Raw genomic sequence first — 12856 nt, 5'->3', positions numbered from 1 at the left:
TAATGGGGCTTTTGTTAGATAGTCATGTGTGCAGAGTCTCCTGTGGTTATAACTAGGGCACTGCTCTGCCCCTCCCCCCACCCCAAAGAGATGGGCTATTACACTTTGTAACCAGCTTGCTGGGCTATGGTTATGTACTTACCAAATTCATCCAAACTGTAGTCCCGCCCTCCATATCTGATTCTGCTTCCATCTTCGGAAAGGATGGGTGGTGGGAAGCCTTTGTATCTGGCTACATTTTGAAGCAACTGTGTTGGTCTCAACTGATCTCGCCAGGTGTTTACGCCAGAACTGTAAAGAACATTCCACACCCAGAGTTACTGCGGGGCACACAGGTCCTTCTTGGCTTCATACGCACATACTCCCAGTACTCACAGGCGTGCCCACATAACGAGGGAGCAGGGAATGTGCTCTACCCTCTGACTCTTGTCTAGAAATCTATTTCAGACCCCAAGTCCACAGTTACTTTGGCCTCAGCCAATGGATCCTTTCCCCGCTCCCCGCAATTTCCTCCTCCATAAAAATGAGGGGCTTGCTTACAGTAATCACAACAGACAAGCTCATAAACATATTATTTCAAGCTGTAGCTCATTAGACACTGTGCGAAGATGCCAAACAGTACTTAGGGGGCAAGACGGACACCATAAAACTGATCAGGGGTCGGGGGAGGGCACGGCAATGCTATGGCCCTGTTCTCCCGCAGATCATCCCGTTATTAAAAACACTCAGAGGAGCAGTGGTTCAGTGAAGACAGGCACTGTGTAGAGAACCAAGGCTTCCCCACGTACTGATGTCGATGGAGCAAACGATCTACATTTGTGGCCCAGGCAACTTACACACAGTACTGCTCAGGTATGCCGCAGTGGGACCCAAACCGGGAGAGGAATCGGTTTTCCAGATCAATGATGGTTTCTCCCACCTTTTCATCACGGGTAAAGGTGTCATAATCATAGACAGAGATTTTCAGATCTTTTTCTTGAGGTAAGTAGCAGCACAGTTCGTACATTCTAAATAAACAAATGCAAAGTTAGCATCTCCACAATTCTATGCAGGCCTCTCCAAAAAACCCCAGGGCTTTGTGCAAAGAATCCCCAGGTGGCAGCTGCGGCTGCTGGAGGAGAACTGTGGTGACTGGGACAGCCAGGTGGGGGCAGTGGCCGGCGGTACTGCGGAAGAGCATGGCTCTAAATACCTATGTTTGAATCCCAGCCGTGCTGCTTACTAGCTGTGGGACCACAGGCCAGTTAGGTCACCTCCCTGTGTCCGGTTTTCTCGTCTGTAAAATAGTGACAGGATACCTACCCTCCCGTGTTGGTGTAAGGGTCGAGTGAAGGACCGTTTAGAAAGCCTCTGGCATGGCTGCATCACTGAAAGCCCAGTCACTATGATAATATTAGTTACTCACTAGAGTATCACTAACATTATCATCACATGCCTATTAACTGGGGCACCCAGGCATCGCTGCCCAGCAGGGAGATCGGTGAGACACAGCACCCTGATTTACGGTGCCCTCTTCGGTGCCCCTGCTATCCCTCTGCCCCAAGAGAGACCACCACCCCAAGAACATCCCTGACCCCTGCGAGAGCAACAGGGTGGGGGGGGTGAGGGGTCTGCACCAACAAGGTGTGAAGGGCAAGGTGCCAAGAAGGCGGTGCCTCCACTCAGGCCCTCTGGTCCGCCATATGCTTTTCTGTAGATTCCATACTAAAATGCAAATGCATCTGAGACAAAGATATAGAGCCCTCCCGGGGGCAGGTGTGCAGCCTGCTGTAGGTTCTGAAAGGATGAGAAAGAGGAATGGCCCAAGCTCTGGATGGGCGAGGTTTGGTTCTATATTTGCACCATCCACATAGGTATGAGGCCTACAGTATGTGCTCAATAAATTTGGTTGTAGGAAAGCTGTCAGAGGCCTCTCCCTTCTCCTTGCACAGGGGTGTGTGGACTGGTTCCTGCCCCCAAAGCCAGGAATGTTAATCCATTTGAACAGAAGGGTGTGTGCCATTGCAGCCAGGAGGAAGGCTTCCAGGATGTCTCCTGGATAAATCTCAGCGCCTTCTCTAGATGGCTGCAGCCAGGCAGGGGCCTGCAGGAGGCAGGCAGCCACATGAGAAAAGGCACATGAATCGTGACCACACATGAAGCCCTGAATCCACACGTGCCCCATAATATCACATTTTTAGAACTGGATTCCAAGGGAGATAAAACATGTGTCCCTCGAGAAAAAGAATTCTTTCATCAAATATGGTTGAAAACCAGTTCTTTTGGAGTGTCTCCAGTCAAACTAAAGTCTCTGAGAAGTCCTGCAGTTACTATCTTTTTTAACCCAGGTGTCCCAGTTTGATGAAGGAGTACTTCTTTTCCTGGAACACCAATTAACATTCTGTAGAAGACATACATTCTGCTGAACTCGATCTGGATGTCACTACGGTGGGGTGGGAACATGCTGAACGACGGCTGAGCATGTAGGAAAGATTGCTTTCTGAATTCCTCAGAATCCCTGAGGGTCTCTGCTGAGAAGAAAGTCACCCCCGTAAGATTGGGGCCAACGACCAAGAGCTGTCCAAGGGGCTACAGAGCCAGCATCGCCTCGGGGAAGGCGAATCTGCCTATACAGCAGGCACGGGCTGGCCGCGCAGAGCCTGACAGCATCACTTCCTCCCCGGGTGCCTCCTTGCAAGACTTCCTGCCACTTAATTAAGCCTGTGCCTGGCTCCTCTGAGACGTGCAATTCAGACACGGCTGCCTTTCTCCCGTAAAAGCTGGCTTTTCCCTGCTTCCCTGCCTCCCTCACATGGAGCCCTCCTTCCTGCCCTGCGTGCCTTTTCCTGTCTAGACCTCAGGGCTGGATCAGCGGAAGAAAAGGAAAATGATCATATTGCCGTGCCAGAGGATTACTTCCATTCCCTGGCCCCGGCCTGCAGCTTTGGGGTGTGCAGCAGAGGTGTGTGTGTGTGTGTGTGTGTGTGTGTGTGTACAGGTTAGTACTGAGTGTGCCCAGGAGCTGAGTGAGCGTGAGGCCGTGTGTGTGTGTGTCACACGGTGTGACTGTGTGTGAGGGAGAATAGCATGTGTGAACCTGAGAGGCTCTGAGTGACAAAGACTTCGTGTGTGTGTGTTCATGTGCGCGCACACATACACACATGCACACAGGAGAGAAAGCAGAAGGACACAAACCAACGAACATGAGTAGAAAAGGAGAGGATGGGCAAGATAAGCCAGAAATGAAAATACAGGCCACACATCAAACAAGAACAAAGTATTCTCCCACTTGGCAAGGTTCTGGGAAAATAACACTGTTTTCACCAATATTTTGTACAATGAACATTTATGGAATGGCTCTGCCATGAATATGAAACATTGTGATGGCTTCATGTGAAGGTTTTGCCATGTGATTTGTCCTTGGCTCTAGCACATACCAGCTCTGTCGACAGAGCGCTGGCACGTGCTTCCCTCCCCTGTGACGGGGGGCTGCTGGCCTCGGCCCTGCCCTGCGGCGAGGCTGCAAACGGACGGGAAAATGAGATGGTGGTAGCCACAGAGCCCTAGTGTGGATACCACATGGCCACCGTGGTCAGATGGCCTGGGTTCGAATCCCAACTCTGCCTTTTACCAGCCAAACACACGCGGCATTGGTTCACTCTGTGCCTCAGTTTCTTCTGTTGTCAATCGGGGATGAACAAGAGCACTTCAGAGTTGTGACACTTCTGAGAGGTTTCATATCAGTGGCTCAGCAGAGGGCATGCACCCAGGGAAAGCTCGGCAAATATGAGCTACTGTTAAATGTGGATGCAGCTGACAGCTGAAGAATTTGGGTCCCTTTTAGAGGTGCTGTGGCTTTGCCACCCCCTGGAGAAGAGGCTCCTTCCCTGGAGAAGATCAGTGTCACAGCCCAGAAACAAGTCTCAAGATGAAGAAACCAGAGCTTTTTCAAGAGTTTTCAGGAACAGGAGACAGAGGGGCATTCTGACCCCATGACTTTCTGCCCCTTCCTCAGTTCTGCTAGCGGAGCTCATTAATTCATTCACTGGATCAAAATGTCCCAGAGGACAGAGCCCGGTCTGGATTCAGGGAGGGAGAACCAGCACGTTGCTACAGGTAAGTCATGCTGCCTGCCCTCCTTGTCTAGAACTCACAAACTTATTGGACTTCTGGACCTTGTGCTGCCCACTCCCGGGCCCCTTGCCCCCTCAGCCTCCTGGGCTCAGAGCGGCCCGGCTCACGACTCGGCTTTACTGTCTTCCTGGCACTTCTCACTCACATGTCTGTGCTCACACATTTACCACCTGCTCTGCTGCCCAGAAGGTTCGTCTAGTTTGTAGTCACAGTTTCAGGTCCTAGAACAGAGCTCGGCCCAGGTCACATCCTTACCACATAAGCCATGAAAAATGAACGACAGGAAAACGTTTAGAAAAGTTCGTTACCTGCCGAAAACCGGGTTGAGGGTGTTGGGGATGTAGTGGTCTCGATCTTCGATTACCTTTTTGCCCAGTGTTATTTTTATATAAGGGTCACACTGCAGGGACAAAACAGAAGGTAAGGTGTGTCACCAAGGGGTATAGGTTCAAGGCAGTTTCTGGGGCCGACTCAGGGGAGCCTCCACACCCCTCCCACCCTGAGGGAAAGCTGGTGGCTGGGGCACACGGCTGAGGTGTGAGCGGCACACAGCCAGCCACCTGCAGAGAAGTGGTGTGGGGTAAAGAGGCGGTGGCAGCGGGGAGCGACCCAGCAAATCTCCTCCAGGTCGCATCTGTAAAATGAGAAGCATGAACCAGAGGATCCAAAGCCCCTTCAAGCTCTGGGATAAATCCCCGCTGGGACAATCCTCCTCAATACCTTGTTTGGATAGAGTATCTTTCCCCCTAGTGAGATAACAGACGCCCCAAAAGAAAGAACATGACAATTATTGTGGCTGATGACTGTAATTATCTTGCTACAGGAGAAGGCCCCACACCCAAACTCTTACCAGACCATTGTTGTCCTGGGGCTGGAGTTGTAAGCCTCGAACAATGTAAATCCTAACCGTGCATTCCTGTGGGACGCTGTCAGGTAATTCCCGAAACTGCCTGGGAGGGGCCGGCACGCTGGGGTCATCCGAGAGGGGGTAGATTCTGAAGGAGCCCTAAGAAAGAGACACACAGACGTCCTCACAAGGGCCCGAAGAAAGAGACACACAGATGTCCTCCCAAGGGCTGTGGCGGCCTGGGCAGAGGGCTCCTGCCCTCCACACTGTGCACGCTCTGGGCCAGCCCCTGGGGTTGGTGGCGAACGCTGCCTTTTCGGAAAGAAACGATGCCGATTACACTTTGCCTCATTCCAGTGGGGAATGTAAAATGGTGATAAAGTACTGAACTGATCACAGGGGAGAAGGGCAGGGCCAAGCAGGGAGACCAGGAGCACACCTAGGCAAGAGTTGGGTCAGTGTGGTGGGAAACTGCATATACTTTGAAGATAGGAATAAAAGTGATTATTTTTTAAACCCAGTCAAGTACAAAGGATGATTTCCCTTTTCTGGCATCACCCCTGTAAGCCCTCCAGCCCCCAGGCAAGCTCCTGTTCATCCTCAGGTCTTATCTAAAAAGTATCACCTCTTCCAGGAAATCTCCCGGACTGTCTCCTACACTGGCTCTTCCAACCCACACTCACCCCTGCTGTAGCCCTGACCCCCGCCCTGTACTTGTCTTTTACTGTCTACATTCAAGCCCGGGAGCTTCCTGAGGGTAGGAACTATGTCTTGTTCATCACTCTAAAACCCAACATAGGGCTGGATAGGTCACCGGGGTGCAAGAAAGGTTTTTGGAATGAGTGAGCTGGCAGGCCAGCTTGACAGGCCATAACCCTTATCCGTGAAGCCTGCTCTTAAGCACAAGAGAGAGCAGTCCAGTTGGATTCAGACCCTGTGGGTCTTGGCTCCAGTTCCACTCGTTCCACAAAGCAGTCTGAAGTGAGCACTTACTATGCTCTGTGCCAGGTCCTGGGGACCCAAACGTGAACTCAGGAAACCCAGCCTGGCACAGGAATGTGAAATAGGCTTGCCTCTCAGGCCTTCTTGGATTGCTTGCTGGGACGCCGCAGGGACAAATATGGGGACAGGGACGTGGATGGGGGGGGTAGGGTAGAATGTTCCGATGGATTAGCAACGTCTGCTCTTGGGAAGGATTAGAAGTAGCAGCACAGCTGTCTGGGACTTGCCCCTTGCAGTCGGAGGGAGGGACAGTCACAAAAGCCGATACCTGGCCTGTGAAAGGTGCTTTAATGGTGACTGACGCCAGACCTGTGGGAGCCCACGGCAGCAGTGAGTCACTCCACCGGAAGCGACTAGGGGACACTTCACAAAGAAGGTGACACCTGAGCTGGCTGTGAAAGGGGAGAGTAGGAGTTTGTTAGACCACAAAGAGGAAGAGGCTGTCCCAAGGCTCCCAGCTGAGAGGACAGTTGTGCCCGGGGCTGGGGAGAGGTCCTGAGTGGCAGGGCCAGGCGGCCAGGGAGCCAAGTGGCTTGGGAAAGGCCAGCTCTGTCTGAGGAAGGAGTTGAGACTTGAGCCATGGAAGCCCAACATCTTTTGGTAGTCTAGAAACACAGTCACATTGGGCTGCGTGGGGCAGGGACTGGAGCAGGACGGAAAGGTGGCAAGGACCATCAGATGAGAAGCTGTGGCAGGGCGCCCACAGAAAGCCTGGGAGGAGGCAGTGGGGAGAGGATGGGGAGACAAGGGCTTGGAGATGCCAGATCTAAAGGACCCAGGCTTCAACAGCGTGGGCGGGGTGAAAGGAAGGTACGGAGAATGGCCTGGAGAGTTCTATCCCAGGGTCCTGTGACCCTTTTCCTTGTCATCAGCTTCCAGCTTCCTTCAGACGTCAGAGGACATGTCCCTGCCCCAGAGGCTGGTCATCCTTTATCCCAGTTCTATAAAGAAACCAAAGGTGGATTTGAAACAGCACGACACCCCACATCTTACTCACCTTAAACTCTCCTACCACAGAAGGGTCTTCATTTTCATCTGATTTGCCTCGGTACAGCTTGAAAGTATCTGAGAAGTCTGTCAGGCCCTCAAATTCTGTTACATCCTCTAGTTCACAGTCGTATACCTGAAAAATGTCCACAGAGTCTTAACTTCTCACTGGAATACAGGTGGCGTCGAGAATCGAAAGCCTGACAGTACCAAGTGGGCCTGGGCAGGGGCTGGGGCCGCCGGGACCCTCTTGTGGCCGGCAGGAGGGCAGAAAGCTACAATCACTTGGGGAAGACATCTGGCACTTTCTTCTCGAGCTCAGCAGCCAGCTCTTCCATGATGCAGAGACCGCATCCCTAAGGACTGACCCAGGAAAAATGGAAACGTGTCCACATGGCAGGAGGAGGTCTGAAGCGACTTCCCTGTCAGGAGAACGGGGACCCACAGGGCGGCGTACCCACACAGTGAACCAGCGCTAGGCAATAAGGAGGGACAAGCAGCTGGTGCCTAGGATGGCGGGATGGATCTCAGAATGACAGGGTTGGGCTAGAAAAGCCAAACACACACAAAAAGCCAAACACACACAAAAAGCCACACCGCATGAGCCCATTTCTACAGAGTATAAAAATAGGCGAAAGCAATCCATGGTGAGGAAAGCAGATCAGTGGCCTCGCAGAGGGACGGGAAGTGGTGGATGATTGGCTGGAAGGGGGTGCCCAGGAGTTCTCTGTGGTGACGGAAGTGTTCTCTGCCTTGTTTCAGGGGGGTGGTTCACAGAGGTGTATACCATTATCACAACCCACGGAATGGAGTTGTTTATTGTACATAAATTTTACCTCCATAAAAAAACCAGAAGAAGAGGAAGAACAAGAATGGGAAGGAGGGAAGGAAGGCAGGAGGGAGCGAGGGTGGATTTCGGATTCATCTACTCCACCAGCTTGATCATTTTTCTAAATTAGTGGTTCTTTACGTGCTGGTATTTCTTAAGCTGCACTGAGATGTTATGATGACAACATGGAACCATGTGGGGTTTTTCTACTTTGATGGGGAAAATCATTTTAATGGCTAGATATTTCTCATTTTAAAGATCTTTTCTCCCATGCAGTATTCTGAAAACGTTAGCATTTGCTTCTAGTTAAGCGAATTACAGATTAAAAACCGGAATGAGGAATTGGAAACTCCAAACACTAACCCAGGAGATCACGGGTAGCCAGGTCTGCCTAGCTCAACAGTTCGCCTTCTTCCTGGACACATGCACCCACGGTTGTGATGGAACGTTACACCCATGTAACAGAATCAACTTTTCAGCTAGTGAAATGGATCCCTGATTGGTGGACAGAATAAAGCATGTTGGCATTTCATGCTGTTCTGCAAGAGCATGACTTCTGGGATTCCCTGGGTCGAACTGGATCATTGTTGGCCTCATCAGTGGTGTCAATTCCCAGCCCTCTATCAGTTGCCCCCAGGCCCCAAAGTGGCAGTCACATAACCACAAATCAACAGCTGTCCTCAGGCTCCTGGCAAAGCCATAGCCCATCACAAGAGGGGCTCCTGGCCCTTCCTCATCAGTCCCTCCACTGGACCTTTTGGTCAGTTTTCATGGATGCCAATCCCTCACCACGGCAGTATAGGCCCAGGTACCTTGAGTCTGGAATAGCCTTTTTGAATATATTGTCCACATTTTTCATGTTCTCCTGTGGAAGCATAAAATTTACTCCACCAGTCAACGATTTCTTCCTCCTAATGAAAGACACATCGAAATGGAAAAATCTTTAGTGTTGACATGGATTTGCAATCAAGGAAAACCCACATGTAATAGGTTAAGAGAAATCAGTACTTCTGAACCTGACACAGAGGACAGTATAGGACTTTTACTGACATGTACCATGGATTCAGGATTCGGGATTCTTCCACCCAGAAGCTGCAGGGGAAATGACCATTGTCGGCGGCCAGTGAAATGTGTTTGGCTCTAATGCCCACAGCGATCCTAGATGTTTTTGCTTACATGCTACAGATACAACCTACTCATTAGTCTGATTTTAGTTTTTCATCCTGTTGACTTGATATTAAATATACAAACAAAACTCCCATATGTTTTCTACTATTTCATTTCTTTTTAGCCAGCGGTGCATTATAAAACAAAGCTAAGCTGAGCCGTGGAAAAACTGGTTCTAATTCAAGTCCCATCCTTTACAATATAAGCCATACCCTCATGGTACAAGCCATACCGGCTTGGGCGAGTTGTCCCATAGCTCTGAGTCTCAATTTCTTCGTCCACTGAGTGGGGTAATAACACTGCCTGCCTCCATCTACTCCAGAGAGTTGTTTTGGGAATCAGATAAGATTATCAGGAGAAAGAGCTTTAAAAAATGACAAAATGTGGGGCACCTGGATGGTTCAGTTGTTTAAACCTCTGACTTTTGGTTTCGGCTCAGGTCATGGTGTTAGGGTCCTGGGATCGAGCCCCACGTCCCGCTCCCCACTCAATGGTGTGTCTGCTTGTTTCCCTCTCTGTCCCCCCACCATGCTCTCTCTCAAATCAGTAAATCTTAAAAAATATATTTAAAAATGATAAAATATGAAATAAAAATAGGGAGGTATTCTGGGTCCTTTAGACCAGTGGCTCCCAACCCATCCTTGGGTGAGTCCTGGGCATCCAATATGCCTTCAAAAATTCGTCAGGCGATTCCAACACACGGCCAATGTTCAGAACCTCTGGTTTCGCTGGGTGGCTCTTGGTTGTACAGAGGGGACAGCATATGAGTCACTTGTAAAACATTTTTGAACTGTTAGAAGCCTGTAGTTTATAAAATGCTGCCAAAAATTCCACTCAAATTTCTGACAAGAATAGAGCCTCATCAGACCCACTCATTGCTTACTCAGTCTGGGTGGGGGCGAGGGGGAGAAGGAACACTCAAGAAAAGCTATTTCTTAACTGTGTACCGTATGCATGTACACACACACACACACACACACACACACACTTCTTTCCCCTTTATAGTCAGTAACCCAACGCTGGATTTAAAATAAGTTTCTTTACATATCAGCTACAGACAGAAAATCTAAAATGAATCTTAAATCTCGCAAAACGTGTAACAGTTACCTTTTCTGTCAGCTGTTTCTCACGTGATTCACAGGAAGAGGGCAAACCATAGAAGGTCACACGGACATGGAGACCCCACGAGCATTAGGTTTGAAGAGAAAGAGAGAAGGAGAAATTAGTTTTCATGCATGCTTTGTATTATCAACATTTTTGATGGATTATTTAGAATATCTAAGATGAGCTCATAATTAAACACACCTTATTGGTTTTTTCTCTGAAAATGTGCAAATGAGTTACGAATAGTATTAAAATGAAAAGGATGGAGGTAGCCACCCACATTCCATGGTTTCGAGAGTCAGCTAATCTCACTGCCAGCACAGCGGTCACAAGACGGGAGGGTTTGGGGGTGTTGGGCGCCTGGTAGTCCAGCTGCTCATCTCCCTGCCCAGAACTTTCCATTTCATTTAGCTCCTACAGTATTCCTCAGCTGGGCCTAATTCTTATCCCTTCACAGACTCGTGTTATGGGATGTTCGTGTCCAGCCTGGCTGCAATTTCATCATGTAGGAACCTTTCCTTGCTTTCTCTCCATGCCTGCACCAAATACAGATCCGTCCGCCATAGCTGTTCTAAGATGTCAAGTCTCTCACGGTCAAATGCTTCTGTTTGAGCTTCTGTGAGGAGAATCCATCCCTCATCTCAGGGCACATCTGAGAGATGAGCGAACGGTGAGCTAGGATGTGGAGCCTGAGTTTTTGCTTGGAGCCTGCTGGTACATCACCCAAATTCACCTCAGTCTGAGGGACGCTAGCTAGAACCCTTGCTGAAATTCTAACTTTGAGTTCATGTCTCGTGTGAGGAGAGAACAGCTCACTACAGGCACTCCCTACAGCTGTTGTATGAGGGGGCCACGGGCTTCCTCTGTAAGCAGCCTCACTGGTTTCTGATGGACATTTCTCCAGCACACAGAATTGCCAAGAGAGGCAGAGAGACCGACAGATACCACGATTCCTTAGATTAGATTCGTCCCAAAGCAGGATTAAGGGCTAAATCACAGCCAAATGGAGATTTTGGAGAGAGGCATTTTACGTCAAAAGGGCATTCACATTCCAAACGGTTCCTGAATTTTTAAAAAAGATTTTTAAAGTCCATGTATTCACATCTATTTTCAGTGATTTGAAATCATTTCGAAGAAAAGAAGAGCTCGTGAGTTAAAAAGCACAACTCAAAACAAATGCCTGATTTTAAACATGAGGATTAACACGGGAGAATCTATTCACACTCGTCTGCTCATTAGTTCATGCAGCAAAGTTAACCGGAGTAACTTGCTTTATGCTCTCTGCATGGCAAGAGTCTCCCTTGGGCTTACAACAGTCACATTTGTTTAAAGATCGCCTTTCACTCCAAAATCTAGTATTAGAAGGAGTCTGAAAGGAGAAGTCCAGCGTGTAGCCCGAGGTCCCCGCGGTCCCAAGCAGCTTCATGCATTTCCTTCTCATGCATACATACATGCACTGTCCTTGGAGAAGCCATTTTGCCGAGTGCTGTAGACATACTGCTTAAGCACTGGAATTGGAAGGTAACTGTTGAAAACGGCCACATAGGAACGACCACGCTACCCAGCAAGCACTTCTCAGCTTGCCCCAAGTACTTATTTCTCACTTCTCTTGTGGTCGTGCTGAGCCCAACTTAACAACTCCCAAGGTGCTCACAGGGTAACGGTGTATGTTTCTGTGAGCACGAACGAGACTGTGCCCCGAAGCCCTCGCCTCCACTGGCGTCAACAGCACTGTGAGTTCTGACCTGCCCTCTCCATCTCCCCGGCCTGGGCCAGGGGGGGCAGACGTAAGCACATGTCAGAGGCACGAGGGAAGCAGCAGCAGCAGCTTGTTATGGGCGCTTCCGAAGCTCGCCCGGCCTCGTCTGACGCTGCATCCGTGCGTACTGTCTCCCTGGCAAACAGGCGGAATCCGATTTCTAGGGCCGATTCCAAACAGCCTTTTTTACGGACACAGAGTACGTCAGCAAGATGTTAGCAGAGCAAGCTGATTAAAGCCATTTACAGGGTGGCCGTCCCCCTTTATCTGCCAGACGTACATTCCAAGACCTTCAGCAGGTGCCTGAAACGGCGGATAGTACCGAACCGCAGATACACATGTTCTGTCCGAGACACACATACCTACGGTCAAGTTTAATTTACAAACTAGGCACAGTAAGAGACCAGTAATAACTAGTAATAAAACAGAACAACTGTAACAGTACTCGGTAGTGACTTATGTGGAATGTGGGGTCTCTCTCCGAATGTGCTGAACTCACCCTTCTCGTGAGGATGGGAGATGATAAAATGCTACGTGGTGAGAGGATAGGAGGCGGATGATGTGGGCACTGTGACGTGGTGTTAGGCTACAACTGACCTTCTGGTGATCTGACAGAAGGAGGACCATCGGCTTCCAGACCGCCAGGCCTGCCTCTGACCGTGGGTCATGGAAGTCACGGAAAGCGAAACTGCAGATAAAGGGGGACTCCTGCCTGAACGATGGTGTTCCAAATACTACCTACCTAACACTGCCCAATGCTACCTTCCACTCCCACCCCCGATCCTGTGAGACGGCAACTCAGATGCCACGATGTAAAGGAAACTTTCACAATGTATTGTTGCTAACCCAGTCATCTGTTAACTCTTATTAAGAAATGAGTGAGGGACGCCTGGGTGACTCAGTTGGTTGGACGACTGATTTCGGCTCAGGTCATGATCCTGGAGTCCTGAGATCGAGTCCCACATCAGGCTCCCAGCTCCATGGGGAGTCTGCTTCTTCTGACCTTCTCCTCTCTCATGCTCTCTCTCACTGCCTCTCTCTCGAATAA

At 49.8% G+C, this 12856-nt stretch overlaps 1 protein-coding gene across 4 annotated transcripts in view; it reads right to left on the bottom strand.

The window, feature by feature from the left end:
• Positions 1–12856, bottom strand: part of MYOF (myoferlin) — a 156272-nt gene that overhangs the window by 15221 nt on the left and 128195 nt on the right. For 2 of the 4 annotated variants that reach the window (XM_032836238.1, XM_032836249.1), the window contains 8 exons: positions 11501–11557; positions 10053–10064; positions 8591–8689; positions 6960–7085; positions 4964–5119; positions 4422–4513; positions 837–1007; positions 143–291 (listed from right to left, as the gene is read on the bottom strand). In XM_032836238.1, coding sequence (XP_032692129.1) covers positions 143–291; positions 837–1007; positions 4422–4513; positions 4964–5119; positions 6960–7085; positions 8591–8689; positions 10053–10064; positions 11501–11557 — 862 coding nt within the window. The remainder of the gene's footprint in view (positions 1–142; positions 292–836; positions 1008–4421; positions 4514–4963; positions 5120–6959; positions 7086–8590; positions 8690–10052; positions 10065–11500; positions 11558–12856) is intronic. The other 2 variants (XM_032836258.1, XM_032836267.1) reach the window with 1 other exon arrangement.

Source organism: Lontra canadensis, unplaced genomic scaffold (assembly GCF_010015895.1).
Source record: "Lontra canadensis isolate GAN:19392208 unplaced genomic scaffold, GSC_riverotter_1.0 scaffold3, whole genome shotgun sequence".
NCBI classification, from domain to species: domain Eukaryota; kingdom Metazoa; phylum Chordata; class Mammalia; order Carnivora; family Mustelidae; genus Lontra; species Lontra canadensis.
This window is presented reverse-complemented; position numbering and strand designations above follow the sequence as displayed.